The sequence below is a fragment of the Humulus lupulus genome, chromosome 2 (assembly GCF_963169125.1).
Source record: "Humulus lupulus chromosome 2, drHumLupu1.1, whole genome shotgun sequence".
Taxonomy (NCBI): Eukaryota; Viridiplantae; Streptophyta; class Magnoliopsida; order Rosales; family Cannabaceae; genus Humulus; species Humulus lupulus.
In genome coordinates, this window is record NC_084794.1 from 262,091,820 (window position 1) to 262,105,218 (window position 13,399).

General features: G+C 31.2%; 1 protein-coding gene across 1 annotated transcript; it reads left to right on the forward strand.

Annotated features, from left to right (window-relative positions):
• Positions 1-71: 71 nt before the first annotated feature.
• Positions 72-2,895, forward strand: LOC133819319 (uncharacterized). Its single transcript, XM_062252522.1, has 4 exons — positions 72-1,491; positions 1,604-1,811; positions 2,043-2,172; positions 2,319-2,895. Exons 1-4 carry the CDS (start codon positions 554-556, stop codon positions 2,579-2,581), a joined length of 1,539 nt encoding a protein of 512 aa, XP_062108506.1. The 5' UTR covers positions 72-553; the 3' UTR covers positions 2,582-2,895.
• The last annotated feature ends 10,504 nt before the right edge of the window (positions 2,896-13,399 follow it).

The following is a 13,399-nucleotide window of genomic DNA, read 5'->3' on the forward strand; positions in this document are numbered from 1 at the left end:
GAGCTTTGAAAGTATGTGATCCTTAATGTATTGGTAGTCATCATATATGCAACATAATTCTTGCCAACCAAGATGAAAAATCAAAGTCAACAAAGTTTTCATGGGAATTTTAGTGGCTTCTGTTACAGCTAACATTGAAAAGCTACGTTACAGCAGTACTTGTATGCAAAGGTATTTGAAGACCACTTCTTAATCATGGAGTTTAAGACACAAAATAGTCTTGTTGTTTTCTTTTAATCAGTTTCAGCAGTAGGTGCGGTTTTGGTGTCTTTTTGGAAAGAAGCTCAACAATATTATTGCTCCATTTTCAACTCCTACACCTACCTCAATCCAGGGCAGTTGGGTTCTTTCTTTGTCTCTTTAGCAACTTTCCTCTCTCCAATCACATTCATTTCTCCACATTTATCGTTCTTACCAGATAATTTTTCCATTTTTGTAGCATTTAGTTCTCAAAAGCTCGCATAAATATTTCTCAAAGTAAGACAATCCCATCTCAAGTGCTACTCTAAAGAGTTAGATAGAGGTAGAGAGAAAGAGAGAGCCAAATCTCTCTATGAAGACAATCAAGCTTCAGAAGATTTTTTGCAATAACCAATCTTCTGTCATGTTAAGCATTGTCAGAAGAAAAATTAAGGTTCTCTGCTCAAAGATTCAGCGGCTAATATGGGGGCGATCGAGGCCTAAAGTTGTCATCAAGAGGCTTGGGAAGTGGAACTCAGAAGGTCAGTCTAAAAGAAACAACAATGCTAAAATTGTCAAAAATGTTCAACTGGGGTTGGGGCATTCTTTCTCAAAAAGACCAATACGCATAGCCACATTTAATGTTGCTATGTTTTCTCTTGCACCTGCCCTTTCAAAGGCTGATAAATTATCAGCCACTAATAATCATGAACACGATGATTACACCCTAAGGACTTCTTCAATGATTGATATGCAGGCCAAGTCTGCAAATGATCGTCCAAAGAGTATACTAAAATCGCCATTGAGCACCACACCGGCTAGTCCTGAGTGTCTTCCTAAGCAAAGAAATCTCAGCAGATCAAACTTGAAAGTCTCCATCAACCTCCCTGATAATGAGATTACATTGGCAAACAATAAGCTTCTTACTCTCATGGAAGCTGACAAGCAGTTTTCTACAAACACTAGTACTACTGGCCAGGTTCGCAGGAGCTCGGTTCCAGTGAGATCACCTCTATGCTTTCCTTCCAGTATGGCACACTGCATGAATTGGTGCAATGATATTGATGGACTCAAAAGCAGCAGAAGCATATTAGAAGTGCTGAGAGAAGTTGATGCAGATATATTGGCTCTTCAAGATGTAAAGGCTGAGGAAGAGAAAGGTATGAAGCCTCTTTCTGATTTGGCTGCTGCTTTGGGAATGAAATATGTCTTTGCTGAGAGCTGGGCTCCTGAGTATGGCAATGCCATATTATCCAAATGGCCAATTAAAAGATGGAAGGTTCAGAAGATTGCTAATAGTGATGATTTCAGGTGCTTTTATTCTCTCCCTACTTTGCTTAACACACAAGTTAATCACTAAACTTCTAGCATAAGTTTGAGGGTGTGTAAGTTTGCTTCTGAATTGATTTTGCGCTAATTTCAGGAACGTTCTCAAGGCGACAATCGACGTACCATGGGCTGGAGAAGTGAACTTTTACTGCACCCAACTTGATCATCTGGATGAAAACTGGAGGATGAAACAGATAGGAGCTTTGTTTCAAGCAAATGATCCTCCACATATCTTGGCAGGAGGATTGAATTCTCTGAGTGGATCAGATTACTCCTCAGAGAGATGGTCAGACATAGTCAAGGTAATTATGGCCCCCATTTGGTTGGGAGTAATGGAATTCATTTTTCATTCCATTCTTTTGTTTGAATGCTCCTATCTGTTTCATCCTCCAGTTTACTCATATTTCCATTCTCATTCTTATTCTTCTGCTTTCATTTTTCCCAACCTAGCTTATTATAATATTATAACAACTCAAATTAAAGTTTTACATTTTTTCTCTACTTTAGCCTTCTTAAAGATATGAATTTTGCAGTACTATGAGGACATGGGAAAGCCAACACCAAAGGTGGAAGTGATGAAGTTTCTAAAGGGAAAAGGGTATACAGATGCAAAAGACTATGCAGGGGAATGTGAGCCAGTGGTCATCATTGCCAAAGGCCAAAGTACTACAAACACTTTTGTCCTAATCCACTTTTCTCTTACTGTTAATTATAAAAAAAAAAACTATACATCTTTTCATATATATTGAAACTAAACTATAAAACTTTCATGACCCCCCCCCCCCCCCCCCCAAAAAAAAAAAAAACAGATGTACAAGGCACATGCAAATATGGGACAAGGGTAGATTATGTTCTGTCATCTTCAGAATCTCCATACAAGTACGTCCCTGGATCTTACTCTGTCGTTTCATCAAAGGGTACTTCTGATCATCACTTGGTTAAGGTAGACATTGTAAAAGAAAGCAAGCCATTTGTTAAGGAGAATCTCATTAAACGACAACACAAGTCAATTCGGAAGCTCGTAAGTGTCACAAGACGTAACTGTTCTTCAAAAGGTTTATGGAGAATATAGACACATAATCAGTGTCTTTATTTTCCATGTTTGGAGTCTAAACAAATATCTCTCTATGCTGAAAGAAAGTAGACTTGGAAAGTAAATTATTGTGTATATATATTGAGATGACTATTATTAGGATCATTTTCTTTTTTAAGAAGAGGAATTTTCTTTGCATAATAGATAGTAACCGCTATGTCACTTTCCTCTTCTAACTAGTGGAGTTTACTCCTTTGGATAAATAGTTTGCTTAAACAAACTCAATATTAATCAAAAAAATTTGCTGACCAAAGTGGATTACTTGCATAGAAAATATTTATATTGTCATATAAATAAAAATTTCTTTGTTGAACAAATGATGCTGCCATGGATTATATTTTGGGCTTATGATTTTGTGTTTTGGGGATTTGATTATTTGGGTTTGAACAGATTCTTATAAAATCTATAAGCTTATAGTAATTATTTACTTTCTCAAATTACTCAAACAAAAATTTGTTTACTTTCTCAAACAAAAATGATTATGCAAGGATTAATTTGACAAGACATTATTGTATAGGTTTTTTATTTTATTACATAAGCTTTATGGAAATAAAATTTGAGAAATATATCAAGATAAAGTGCATACTGTCTTCTATTTTCTTAATTTAGAGTGATGATTGAGGCACTCTTGTAAGACATGTCATCTACAGAATATGTACACATGCATTGTTTATGTCAGCTACAGAATAAACGACAACCATTGAAACTCCAAACAAATTTTTAACAGTTGACCGAATGTTCATTGATGGAAATTACAGTATACATAAGTAACCTCAAATGAATACGTTTTTATTATTAAAAAGAACCTCGATTTTTTTTTTATAAAGGAATGAATATGCTGTCACCATATTATTTATATGCCTCCAATTTGTCTTAATAATTAAAATATGATAAATGGCTAAATTGTTTATTATTATTAATATTATTTTAAAAAACATAGATTTTTTTCCCTAACTAGTCAATTTTTTTTAATACAAAAACTTGCCATTTTTTATTAGTGGAACAAAGTGGGGACAACAAATTTGTATTATGATCTTTTAGATGAAAAACAATATGCGTGTGGAAAATTAACTATATAAAAAGAAAATCACATTATGTTTATATATTATACTTGGTAGAAAAACATATAATTTACAACATGTATTTATTTTTATTATATATTTTTAATTATCATATAAATTTTAAATAAATAAAAAATATCATAAAAATAAATAAAAGATGTTTAATATAATGTATAACATAAATGTATTAAAAAGCAAAACATTTTCTATTATTTTAATAAAAAATGGTTCACTTTAAAATATATATATAATAGAATAAATTACAAATCTATAATATACATAAATATTTATATCAATAATCTCTCTATATATATATATGACATCTAAACATAATATTGATATATATATATATTTACATGACTACATGATATATATAAATTACAATAATATTTAAAAAGAAATTAATAATAGAATAAAATAAGAATAGAAAACTCATAATAATGTAGAGTAGTATACATACATAAACTATTTTTAGTTGTTAATGTATCATCGTAATGTCTTTTGAAGAATTTGATGAAAAAAAAAAGTTTCAACCACTTAATAAAAAATAAACCATAAATGATACGTATGACTTTATTATTTTTAAATAAATATTATTTAATTATTAAAATTATCATAAAATATCATATTTTAATTTATTTATTTATTTATTTTTGTTTAAGTCTATGTTTGTTCTGATTTTTGAATTTGGCCGTGACAACAAAAGATTATATATTATATGTTTAATATAATATAAATATTATACGTAGATTTTAAATTTAAGTCGGTTGCTAGTTTTTTTTTTAAAAAAAAGTTTATTGCTAGTTGATAGTAGATTATATGTTTAATATGATATTATTCTAATACGTGAAGTTTAAGTTTGATTAAACTTTATTTAAATTATAAAACATGTAGTTTTATTATTTTTAAATAATTATCATTGTAAAATATCTCAAAAATATCATATATTAATTTGTTTAATTATTTATTTATCTAATTTTAAATCATGTTTACAATCTAGCGTTAAATATAAAAATATTCTATTAAATACAATAATATTCCGTTAAAGTTAACGGAGAAAAAAAATAAAAAACTGTTAAAACCAAGAATTTCCGTTATCTATATATTTTTTATATAAAAGAGAAATGTGTAATAAAAAGAAATTGTTGCTTTTCGTTAAATTTAGTATTTTTTTTTTCCTTCTAACCTATTAGTTTTAAAATCATCTAAATAAGATAAATAATTTAAAAAAATAAAAGTAATAAAGTCATCTAAATATAGTAAATAAATTAAAAAAAAAATTAAAAAGTAACAAATGAGCCATAATAATTTCTAATCACATATTTTAAAATGTCATATTAAAATATTTAAATTACTCTATCAATTATGCTTTCAAAACTATAACTGAACAATATTTATGTGCTTAAATATTCATAACATTAATATAATAAATGAAATCTCTTTTAAAAATAAAATTTGATTTTAAAATTTCTAATATAAAAATACTATTCAATATTAGTTAAATTAAATTTTAGAAAATAATACAACTTAAATTAAATTAAAACTTAGTTTATTTAAAATTAAATAATTTTTCATGTTATAACTTTTGGTTTTTTTTATTTGTAAAATAAATTTCAAATAATTTTCAATGTTAGAATTATATATTTTATGTTTTTATTAATTAATTAAAATTGAGATAAAATTAGTATAAAATATGAGTTTTGCAACTAAAAAATTACTTAGTGACTTAAGTATAATATTTCAAATTACTTACTAACTTTTGCCACCAAAAAATCTATTTAATGGTTTAAGTGCAACCTTTCAGCCTCCTTATTGACTATTGCTGCTAAAAATAATACTTAGTGACTTAAGTGTAACTTTTTAGACTACTTAATGATTTTACCCCAAATTTCCCAAAATATTATATATTTCATTATTGCTCTTGTATATCCATGAATATCCAAATTTTAAACACTGCACTATACCATCCATATGAGAAACACATTATACTTGGTGAATAGGTTTTTTTTCTTCCACTTTTAACATCGGTAAGTCTTTTTTGTTGGTAAAATTTTGCCATTTCATCTAAATAATGCCACCAAATTATGATAACAATTTGATAGAATATACGAACTCAATAACATTTTATCATGGAGAAAAGCTAGAAAGGAAAAATTATTTATTGAAAAATGACTGAATGAATATTAGACGGAAGGAAAAGAGACTTATGTAGCCGAAATAAAGGAAATCAACTAAGCCTAACTAATTAACTAATGTAAATAAAACAAACAGCTAGACTAAGTATAAAAGGAGGAAATGAAATACAGGGAAATAGAAACACTAAATCTAATACTCCCCCCTCCCTCAAGATGTACCGTGTATGTCAAACACAGTGCTCTTGGAGATATGAATGTTTAAAGAAGTAGAGGCTAGAGCTTTTGTAAAAGCATCAGCTATCTGGAGGCAGGGACGGAGCCATTCTTGGCTATGTGTAGGCTCAAGCCTACACTGAAATATTAAAAAAAAAAAAGCATAAGCATAAATATGTATATAATATTTAATCATTGAGTCTATATTTACTTGCTTTATTTTTAATACAAGGAGACCTCACTTCTTAAATTGTCAAATTCATCTCAAGAACATATTAGTAGTCCATTAATTAGATTAAGACAAATGTATATATAAATATATATAAATTATTGTGTTCTAAAATTATAATTAAATTTATATATATTGTGATATTATTAAAATTTGAAGAATATGAAACATATTGCAAGAATGTAATAGATTAATCAATTTTGAGTTATAAGAATGATGAATTATAAAGTTAACCTATGTGGATTTAACGTAAATCCTCAAAATTTTGAAAATTATCAAAATTGAGAACATTAATTTCAAATTATTCTAAACAATTGTGATAAAGTTCAACAAGCATACATACTGAAAGTTCTTTATAAACTTTACCTCAAGGTATTTCCATCGTTAAAATGTAGAATTCAATCAAGAGCATTAAACAATGTTTGGTTAGAGGAATTTTAAAATTGATATTATTATAATAGAAAGAATATTCTCTTCTACGATTATTTTGAAGAATCGCTTGTAAAATAAAATAGAAGTTTAATATATTGTTTACTTGTGTACATTGAAATATACATTTTTTTTATATCTTGGCAATAAAGTAATCATCTAATAATTTCAAAACATGAATATTCGTAAATGCAAATTTTAGTTTATTCTTATGACAATGTTGTTTTCTTTAAATGAAAATATATATGAATATTTGAAAAGATAAATTTAATATTAAAATATATTAATTGTGAATTAATTTTTTGTTCAAGCCAAGCCATCACTGAATATAATTTCTAGCTTTGTCACTGTCTGGAGGTGGCTTTGGACAGGTATGAGTCTAATGGTTCCAACATTTATTTTGTCCCTCAAGAAATGACAGTCCAACTCTATATGTTTAATGCGCTCATAGAAGGCGGGGTTATTTGCAATGTGAATAGCAGACTTGTTGTCGCAGTAGATAAACGCTAGTGTGGAGGTGAGAAGATGGGGATCCTTAAGAAGGTATTTGAGCCATGTGATTTCGATGGTTGTTGCAGCCAAAGCGTTGTACTCTACTTCAGTGGAGCTCTTGGAAATGGTAGATTGCTTCTTGGTGCGCTAAGAAACTTGACAATCTCTCAGAAAAATGCAAAATCCCATAGTAGAGTGTTTGGTAGTTGGGCAGGAGGCCCAATCCGAGTCTGAGAAAGCTCGTAGATGCAAAGAGAAGTGGCATGGTATAAAATACCTTGACCAGGTTTGCCTTTCAAGTACCTCAGCAAGTGGTGAGCTGCTTGAAGATGAGGAGTGCGAGGTGAAGCCATAGATTGGCTGAGGCAGTGAACATCATATGTGATGTCAGGTCGGTAAAGAAAACGTCCTACAAGTTTTCTATACTCGGATGGATCTGAAAGAGGTTCACCCATAGTTGTGTTGAACTTTAAACAAGGATCCATTGGAGTAATAGAGGGCTTGGAACCAAGATATCCAGTGTCTTGAAGAAGTTGGAGAGTGTACTACCTTTGGGAAAGAAAGAGACCCTCCTTGGAATGAGATATCTCAAATCTTAAAATATACTTGAGTTGGCCGAGAGCTTTGAGTTTGAACGGACAATGCAAGGTTTGTTGCAGCTGCTCCAAATGGCTGAGGTTAGGGTCCGTGATGATAATGCTGTCGACATAAACGAGGAGAGCAATAAAATTCTCATTTGAACCTCTTGTGAAAAGGGTATAGTCTGCAAGGGACTGTGTAAAACTGGCTGCTTGAAGTGTTTCTGGCAGTTTCTTGTACCATTGCCTGGATGATTGTCTTAAGCCATAGATGGATTTGTGGAGTTTGCATACCAATGGAGAAGAACCTGTAGACAAAGAAGAAGAGTGGGTGAGTCCTTTTGGTAAAGACATGTAAACTTCCTCATGGAGATCTCCATTAAAAAAGGCATTATTAATATCTATTTTAAGAGTGTGCTAGTGTTTAATTGTTGAAACAGCAAGAAGTAATGTAAGGGTGACCATTTTTGCCACAGGAGAAAATGTGTCAAAAAAATCTAAGCCTTCTTGTTGTGCATAGCCTTGAGCCACCAAACGAGCATTGAATCTTTCTATAGTACCATTTTTTAATTTGATTTTATATACCCAACGACAGCCTATTGGCTTTTTGTTAGGAGGTAATGGGACGATAGACCGTGTATTATTATCTTGAAGAGCTTGTAGCTCAAAGTTCATAGCATCAATCCAAGCATTGTGTTGAAGAGCTTATTTATAGTTGGATGGTTCTTGATAACTCAACAAAATAGAGTTATTTTACCACAATTTTTATGCTAATTGTTGCTTAGTCTTTAAATTTTAAAATAATTTATTAAGTTTTTAAGTAATTTTGAATTTATCAAGTCTTATTGTAATTTTTTAGATTTTATATGTTTTTATAAATATTTTATTGTAATATGTTGTAATTTAATTAGTTGAAAATAGTGTTGTTAAATTAAAAGTTAAAAAGGTGATTTTATTGAACTTAAATATTAAAGTAAATTAAATTTTAATTAATATTTTCATGGAACGTATATTTTATTATTGAAAACATTTAGTTTTAATTTAATTTATGTTTATTTTATAGGAATTATGTTGTATTTGTTAGCTCTTGAAAAACAAGAAAAATGAAGGAAAGGAAAAGAAGTAAAACTAGAAGAAATGAAGCAAAATTTGGTATTTTTGAGAGGGAAAAGGAGCCCAGCCGCCCAAAGCCCACGCCCCAGCCTCCGGCCTTCAACCCATGTGCCTGCCCCAGCAGCCGACCCACACCCACGACCCGACCCGAGCCTCCCTTCAGCCAGTTGCCCCCTCGCCTAGGGCGTGCCCAGCCTTTGGCCCATGCGCCTCCCCTTGCTACTCCAAGCCCACGACCCAGCTGCGAACAACCGCCTGCCAGCCCACCAAGCCACCTGCCATTTTCCTCTTGGGCCCATATTGCCTCCTTGTCCCCTTGTCCCTCAAATGTCAATTTTTTACCCAATTTTTCTACACATTTCACTACAAAATTCATCATGACACCCTAGAATTTAACCATACTTACCATATTATTATTAATTTAATTAATCTAATCAATTTAATTAATTTAAATTGATTATTTTAATATTCTCATTTTGGCTATAAATATGTAATTTCAAGATCATTTTTGGGGTGCTTGAACTTTGTAGTTACTATCATCTTTTCTACCATTCCCTCCTCCATTTTAGTGTTTTTCAAGAACATTTTTCAAGTATGTATTCTCTTTGTTTTGTAATTTCTATTCTAGTTATGAGTTTTTAATCTTTTTAAGATTATTAAGGTGACGATGAAACAATATGTAACTAGATAGTATTTATTTTGTATGTTGATTTCTCATTAGTGCGACAAAGTTTATGAATTTTTCTTCTTCAAGTATCTTCTTTCATCTTAAATATCATGTATTTTTTATTGTTAGCACATATTTACACTTTGTTCTTCATTAGTGCAAAATCGTAATATTTTTTTATTAAGATGTGCCATTAAATTGTGCACATCAAATGCTTAGAACAAAAATATTATGTTTTTCCTTATAAATAATATTAATTGATTTATTTGTTGTTTCTTTTGATTGATTCACACTAAATACTTTACAATTATATCTTAAAAAGTGAAGATAAATCCTATATTTCTATAATAATTTGTGCTTAAATAGAATATCTAATTTAAAAAGTGAAGATAAATCCTATATTTCTATAATAATTTGTGCTTAAATAGAATATCTAATTTGAATAAGTGATGGTTTGATTAATTTATACTATTAATAAAACTTGGGAATCAATGTACTTATAAATATTATTGAACTTATATTTTGTGGGTTCTATTATCTTAATAATATTTTTTCTACCATCTTGTTTACAATTATTAATTTAGTTATATATCTTGTCTTTAATTTCTTTATTATTGCCTTTATTTGATTTTCTTGTCACAATATCTCATCATTAATCTTTGGAGCTAGATTAGAATTTGTTAATGTTGGTTTAAAATAGTTTTTTTTTTATTTTAAAGATTTCGACATCCTTACTTACATAAACTCTATAATATAAATACAATTCTTGCGTTTGCAATTTACATTTTTAAAATGTACCCATTTTGGGTCCATCAATTCTGAATGTTGGGAAATTGCACAGAGAAATGCTATGTGAAACTGAAAGTTTATCATATGATAAATAATTATTAATAGGATAGTGTAGAAGTAAGATCCTGTATAAGAGAGTGACGGACGAAGTCACGAAGGTATGTTGGAGGTTTTGTGGCTCTAGTAGATCTTCGCAAAGGAACAATATCAGATGTTGAATGAGGTGTAAAAATATCACTGATATCTGAGCTAGGGATACAAATGGAGTGGGTCGACCCCGCCCTGCCAAAGATCTGCCCCGACCCGACTCGCCCTGTTAAGGCATTTGATGCGGGTCGGGTCAAACCTGCCCCGAATGTGATGAAGCAGGTTAGACCTGACCCAGTAAAGTTTTTTTTTTCTTTAATAAAAGAAAGGCTAATTTTTTAAAATATATTACAATATAAAAATAAATAGCAAAAAAATCTCTCATACTAGACATAAATGAGCTGCCTAAATTTTTTTATAAATGGTCTTGCATACTAAAATAAAAAAAAAAAATAATATACTTCAAAACAAAACATTAATTTTCTTATCCATCTCTCTTAAATATACTGTCTTATGTATATATATATAAATATATATATTTGGATCGTGGATCACCCTAATTAGTAGTAGTAATTAGTTTTTTTAAATTATTTATTAAAAAAAAACAACAATTGGGTTGAGTTGTGATCTGACCCGCTTCAATTGCTAGCGGGTCGGGTCAGATCTCGACCTGCCCCGTTTTTGTCTGGGTTATATTCGGATAAGGGGCGCCCCATCGAGTCGGGGCTTCGACCCGCCCCGATCCGCCAAGTTTTTTGCCATCCCTAGGTATGTTGTTCAGGAAGACCAGTAGCTGAAACAAGATGTGGTCATGAAATATTGGAGCTAGGAGTAGACTCAATAGGAACATGTTGAGACTGATCAGGTGTGTTGGAAGTGGAAATGGAATCATCAACAATATAATCTGCAACATGTGTGTATAGCAAAATGTGTGTATAATCTGCAACAATATAGACATAGCAGGTATAGCAAAATTTGTAAAAGGATCCAAATTAATATCTTGAGTATGCAATTTGTGAAAAGGAAAAATGTGTAACATTTCTAGAAACAAAAAATTGCTTGGAATTGATATCATATAAGCAATATCCTTTAACACTACGAGCTCAAGGAGCAAATTTAGTACGATGAGATGTCAATGTAGAGGCAAAAGCTAAACATCCAAAGGTTCTCAAATGCTCATAATCAGGAGTTGTATTGTAAAGAATAGTGTAAGGAGCTTTGTTTTTAAGATTAGGTGTAGGAGTTCTATTAATGATGTATGTGGCAGTAAGTAAACAATCTGACCAAAAATAGATAGGGGTGTTAGCTTGAAAATATAGAGCAGGAGCAACATTTAAAAGGTGTTGATGTTTGTGTTCAGCAATAGCATTTTGTTGAGGTGTCTCAACACATGAAAATTGATGGAAAATACCCTTTTTAGAAAGAAAAAAAATCTGTAAAAGTCAATTCAGGTGCATTGTCAGACCTGAAGCACTTGACAGTTTTGTCAAACTGAGTGGAAATCATAGTGATAAATTGATGAATCAAAGAAAGAACATCAAATTTTTGTTTCATAAGATATATCCATGTAAATCTTGAGTGATTATCAACAAGAGTGAGAAAAAATCTGTGATGTGAATGTGATGGTATGTGATGAGGACCCCATATGTCCCAATGAATAAGATCAAAAGAACGAGAAGCAAGGTTATTTTTATTAGGAAAGGGTAATTTCTTTTGTTTTTCCATAGGACAAATATAGCAAGGAGAAAGTTTATGTTACTGAGAAACATTACAATGTAATTCAGAATGTAAAAGATCTAAACACTTATTTGATAAATGGCCTAGCCTAGAGTGCCAAGTTTCAGCAGTAAAGACTTGAGCAGTAAGAGGTGTGTTGTCAAGAATGTACAATCCATTAAGAGAGTCACCTTTGTCAATCCTCTTCTTGGTTATGTTGTCTTGTATGTGAAAATAATCAGAACAAAACGTAATAGAAGTGGAGCTATTATATAGCAAGAAACTAACAGAAATTACGTTATATTTAAATGAAGGGACATATAGAACCTCAGTAAGTAAAAGAGTATTTGTTACAGCAATAGTGCCACTATGGTGAGCAATGATTTTTGAATTATCAGGTAAGAGAAGTGTTATAGGAGACATTGGACAGAGATATTTAAACAAGTTTAAGATTAGAACAAATATGCTTGGTAGCTCCAGAATCTAATATCCAGGAATTAGATGTGATAGATGAGGTATTAGTTGATAAAATAATACCTGTATGACCAGTAGAGATATTAGGATCCGAAGTTGGCATACCATTTTGTTGACTAGCAAGAAGATTCAAAAGTTGCTGGTATTGAGTGAGGTTCAATTGAGGAAGAAAGGTGCTACTTTCGGATCCTGCAGGAGCATTGTCTTCAGAGGCTTGAAGTTGATTTGCTGAGGCTTCTTTGGACTGTTTGGTCTTGTATCCAGGAGGATAACCATGTATTTTATAGCATTTCTCCATTATGTGACCAAGCACATTACAGTGGGTGTAAAAAGGTATTTTCTTCCTTGGAGGAAAAGATCTGGAAGAGTTGGAATCAGATTTATTGGGCTGAGACTTGTCACCAGAAAAGGCAAACGCCATTGTAGAGGTATGGTCTGAGGCAGGGACAGTGGTGGAACCTCTTGGATTTTCTTCTTGTGCAACTAAATTAAATACCCTATTCATTTCAGGCAAGGGATCCATTAGAAGTATGTTACCCCTGACTTGAGAAAAAGAATCCTTAAGACCCATAAGAAAAGACATGATATACTCCATGTTATGATGTTCTTGGAGTTTCTTGACACCACCACATGTGCAATTGTTGCAAGTGCAGGCTGGTCTCTAGTTGGAAAGTTCCTCCCATATGGTCTTCAATCGAGTGTAGTACATGCTGACAGTTTGCATATCCTATTTGAGATTCATCAAATCTCTTCTGAGATTGTAAATGTGTGGACCATTCCGATGCTGAAATCGAACTTTGAGGTCATTCCAAAT

Excerpts from the sequence above, each read along its gene's own strand:
- LOC133819319 (XM_062252522.1), top strand. The coding sequence starts at position 554 with ATGAAGACAATCAAGCTTCAGAAGATTTTTTGCAATAACCAATCTTCT. Across the intron at positions 1,492-1,603 it reads GCTAATAGTGATGATTTCAG|GAACGTTCTCAAGGCGACAA; the intron begins GTGCTTTTATTC and ends CGCTAATTTCAG. Across the intron at positions 2,173-2,318 it reads CATCATTGCCAAAGGCCAAA|ATGTACAAGGCACATGCAAA; the intron begins GTACTACAAACA and ends AAAAAAAAACAG.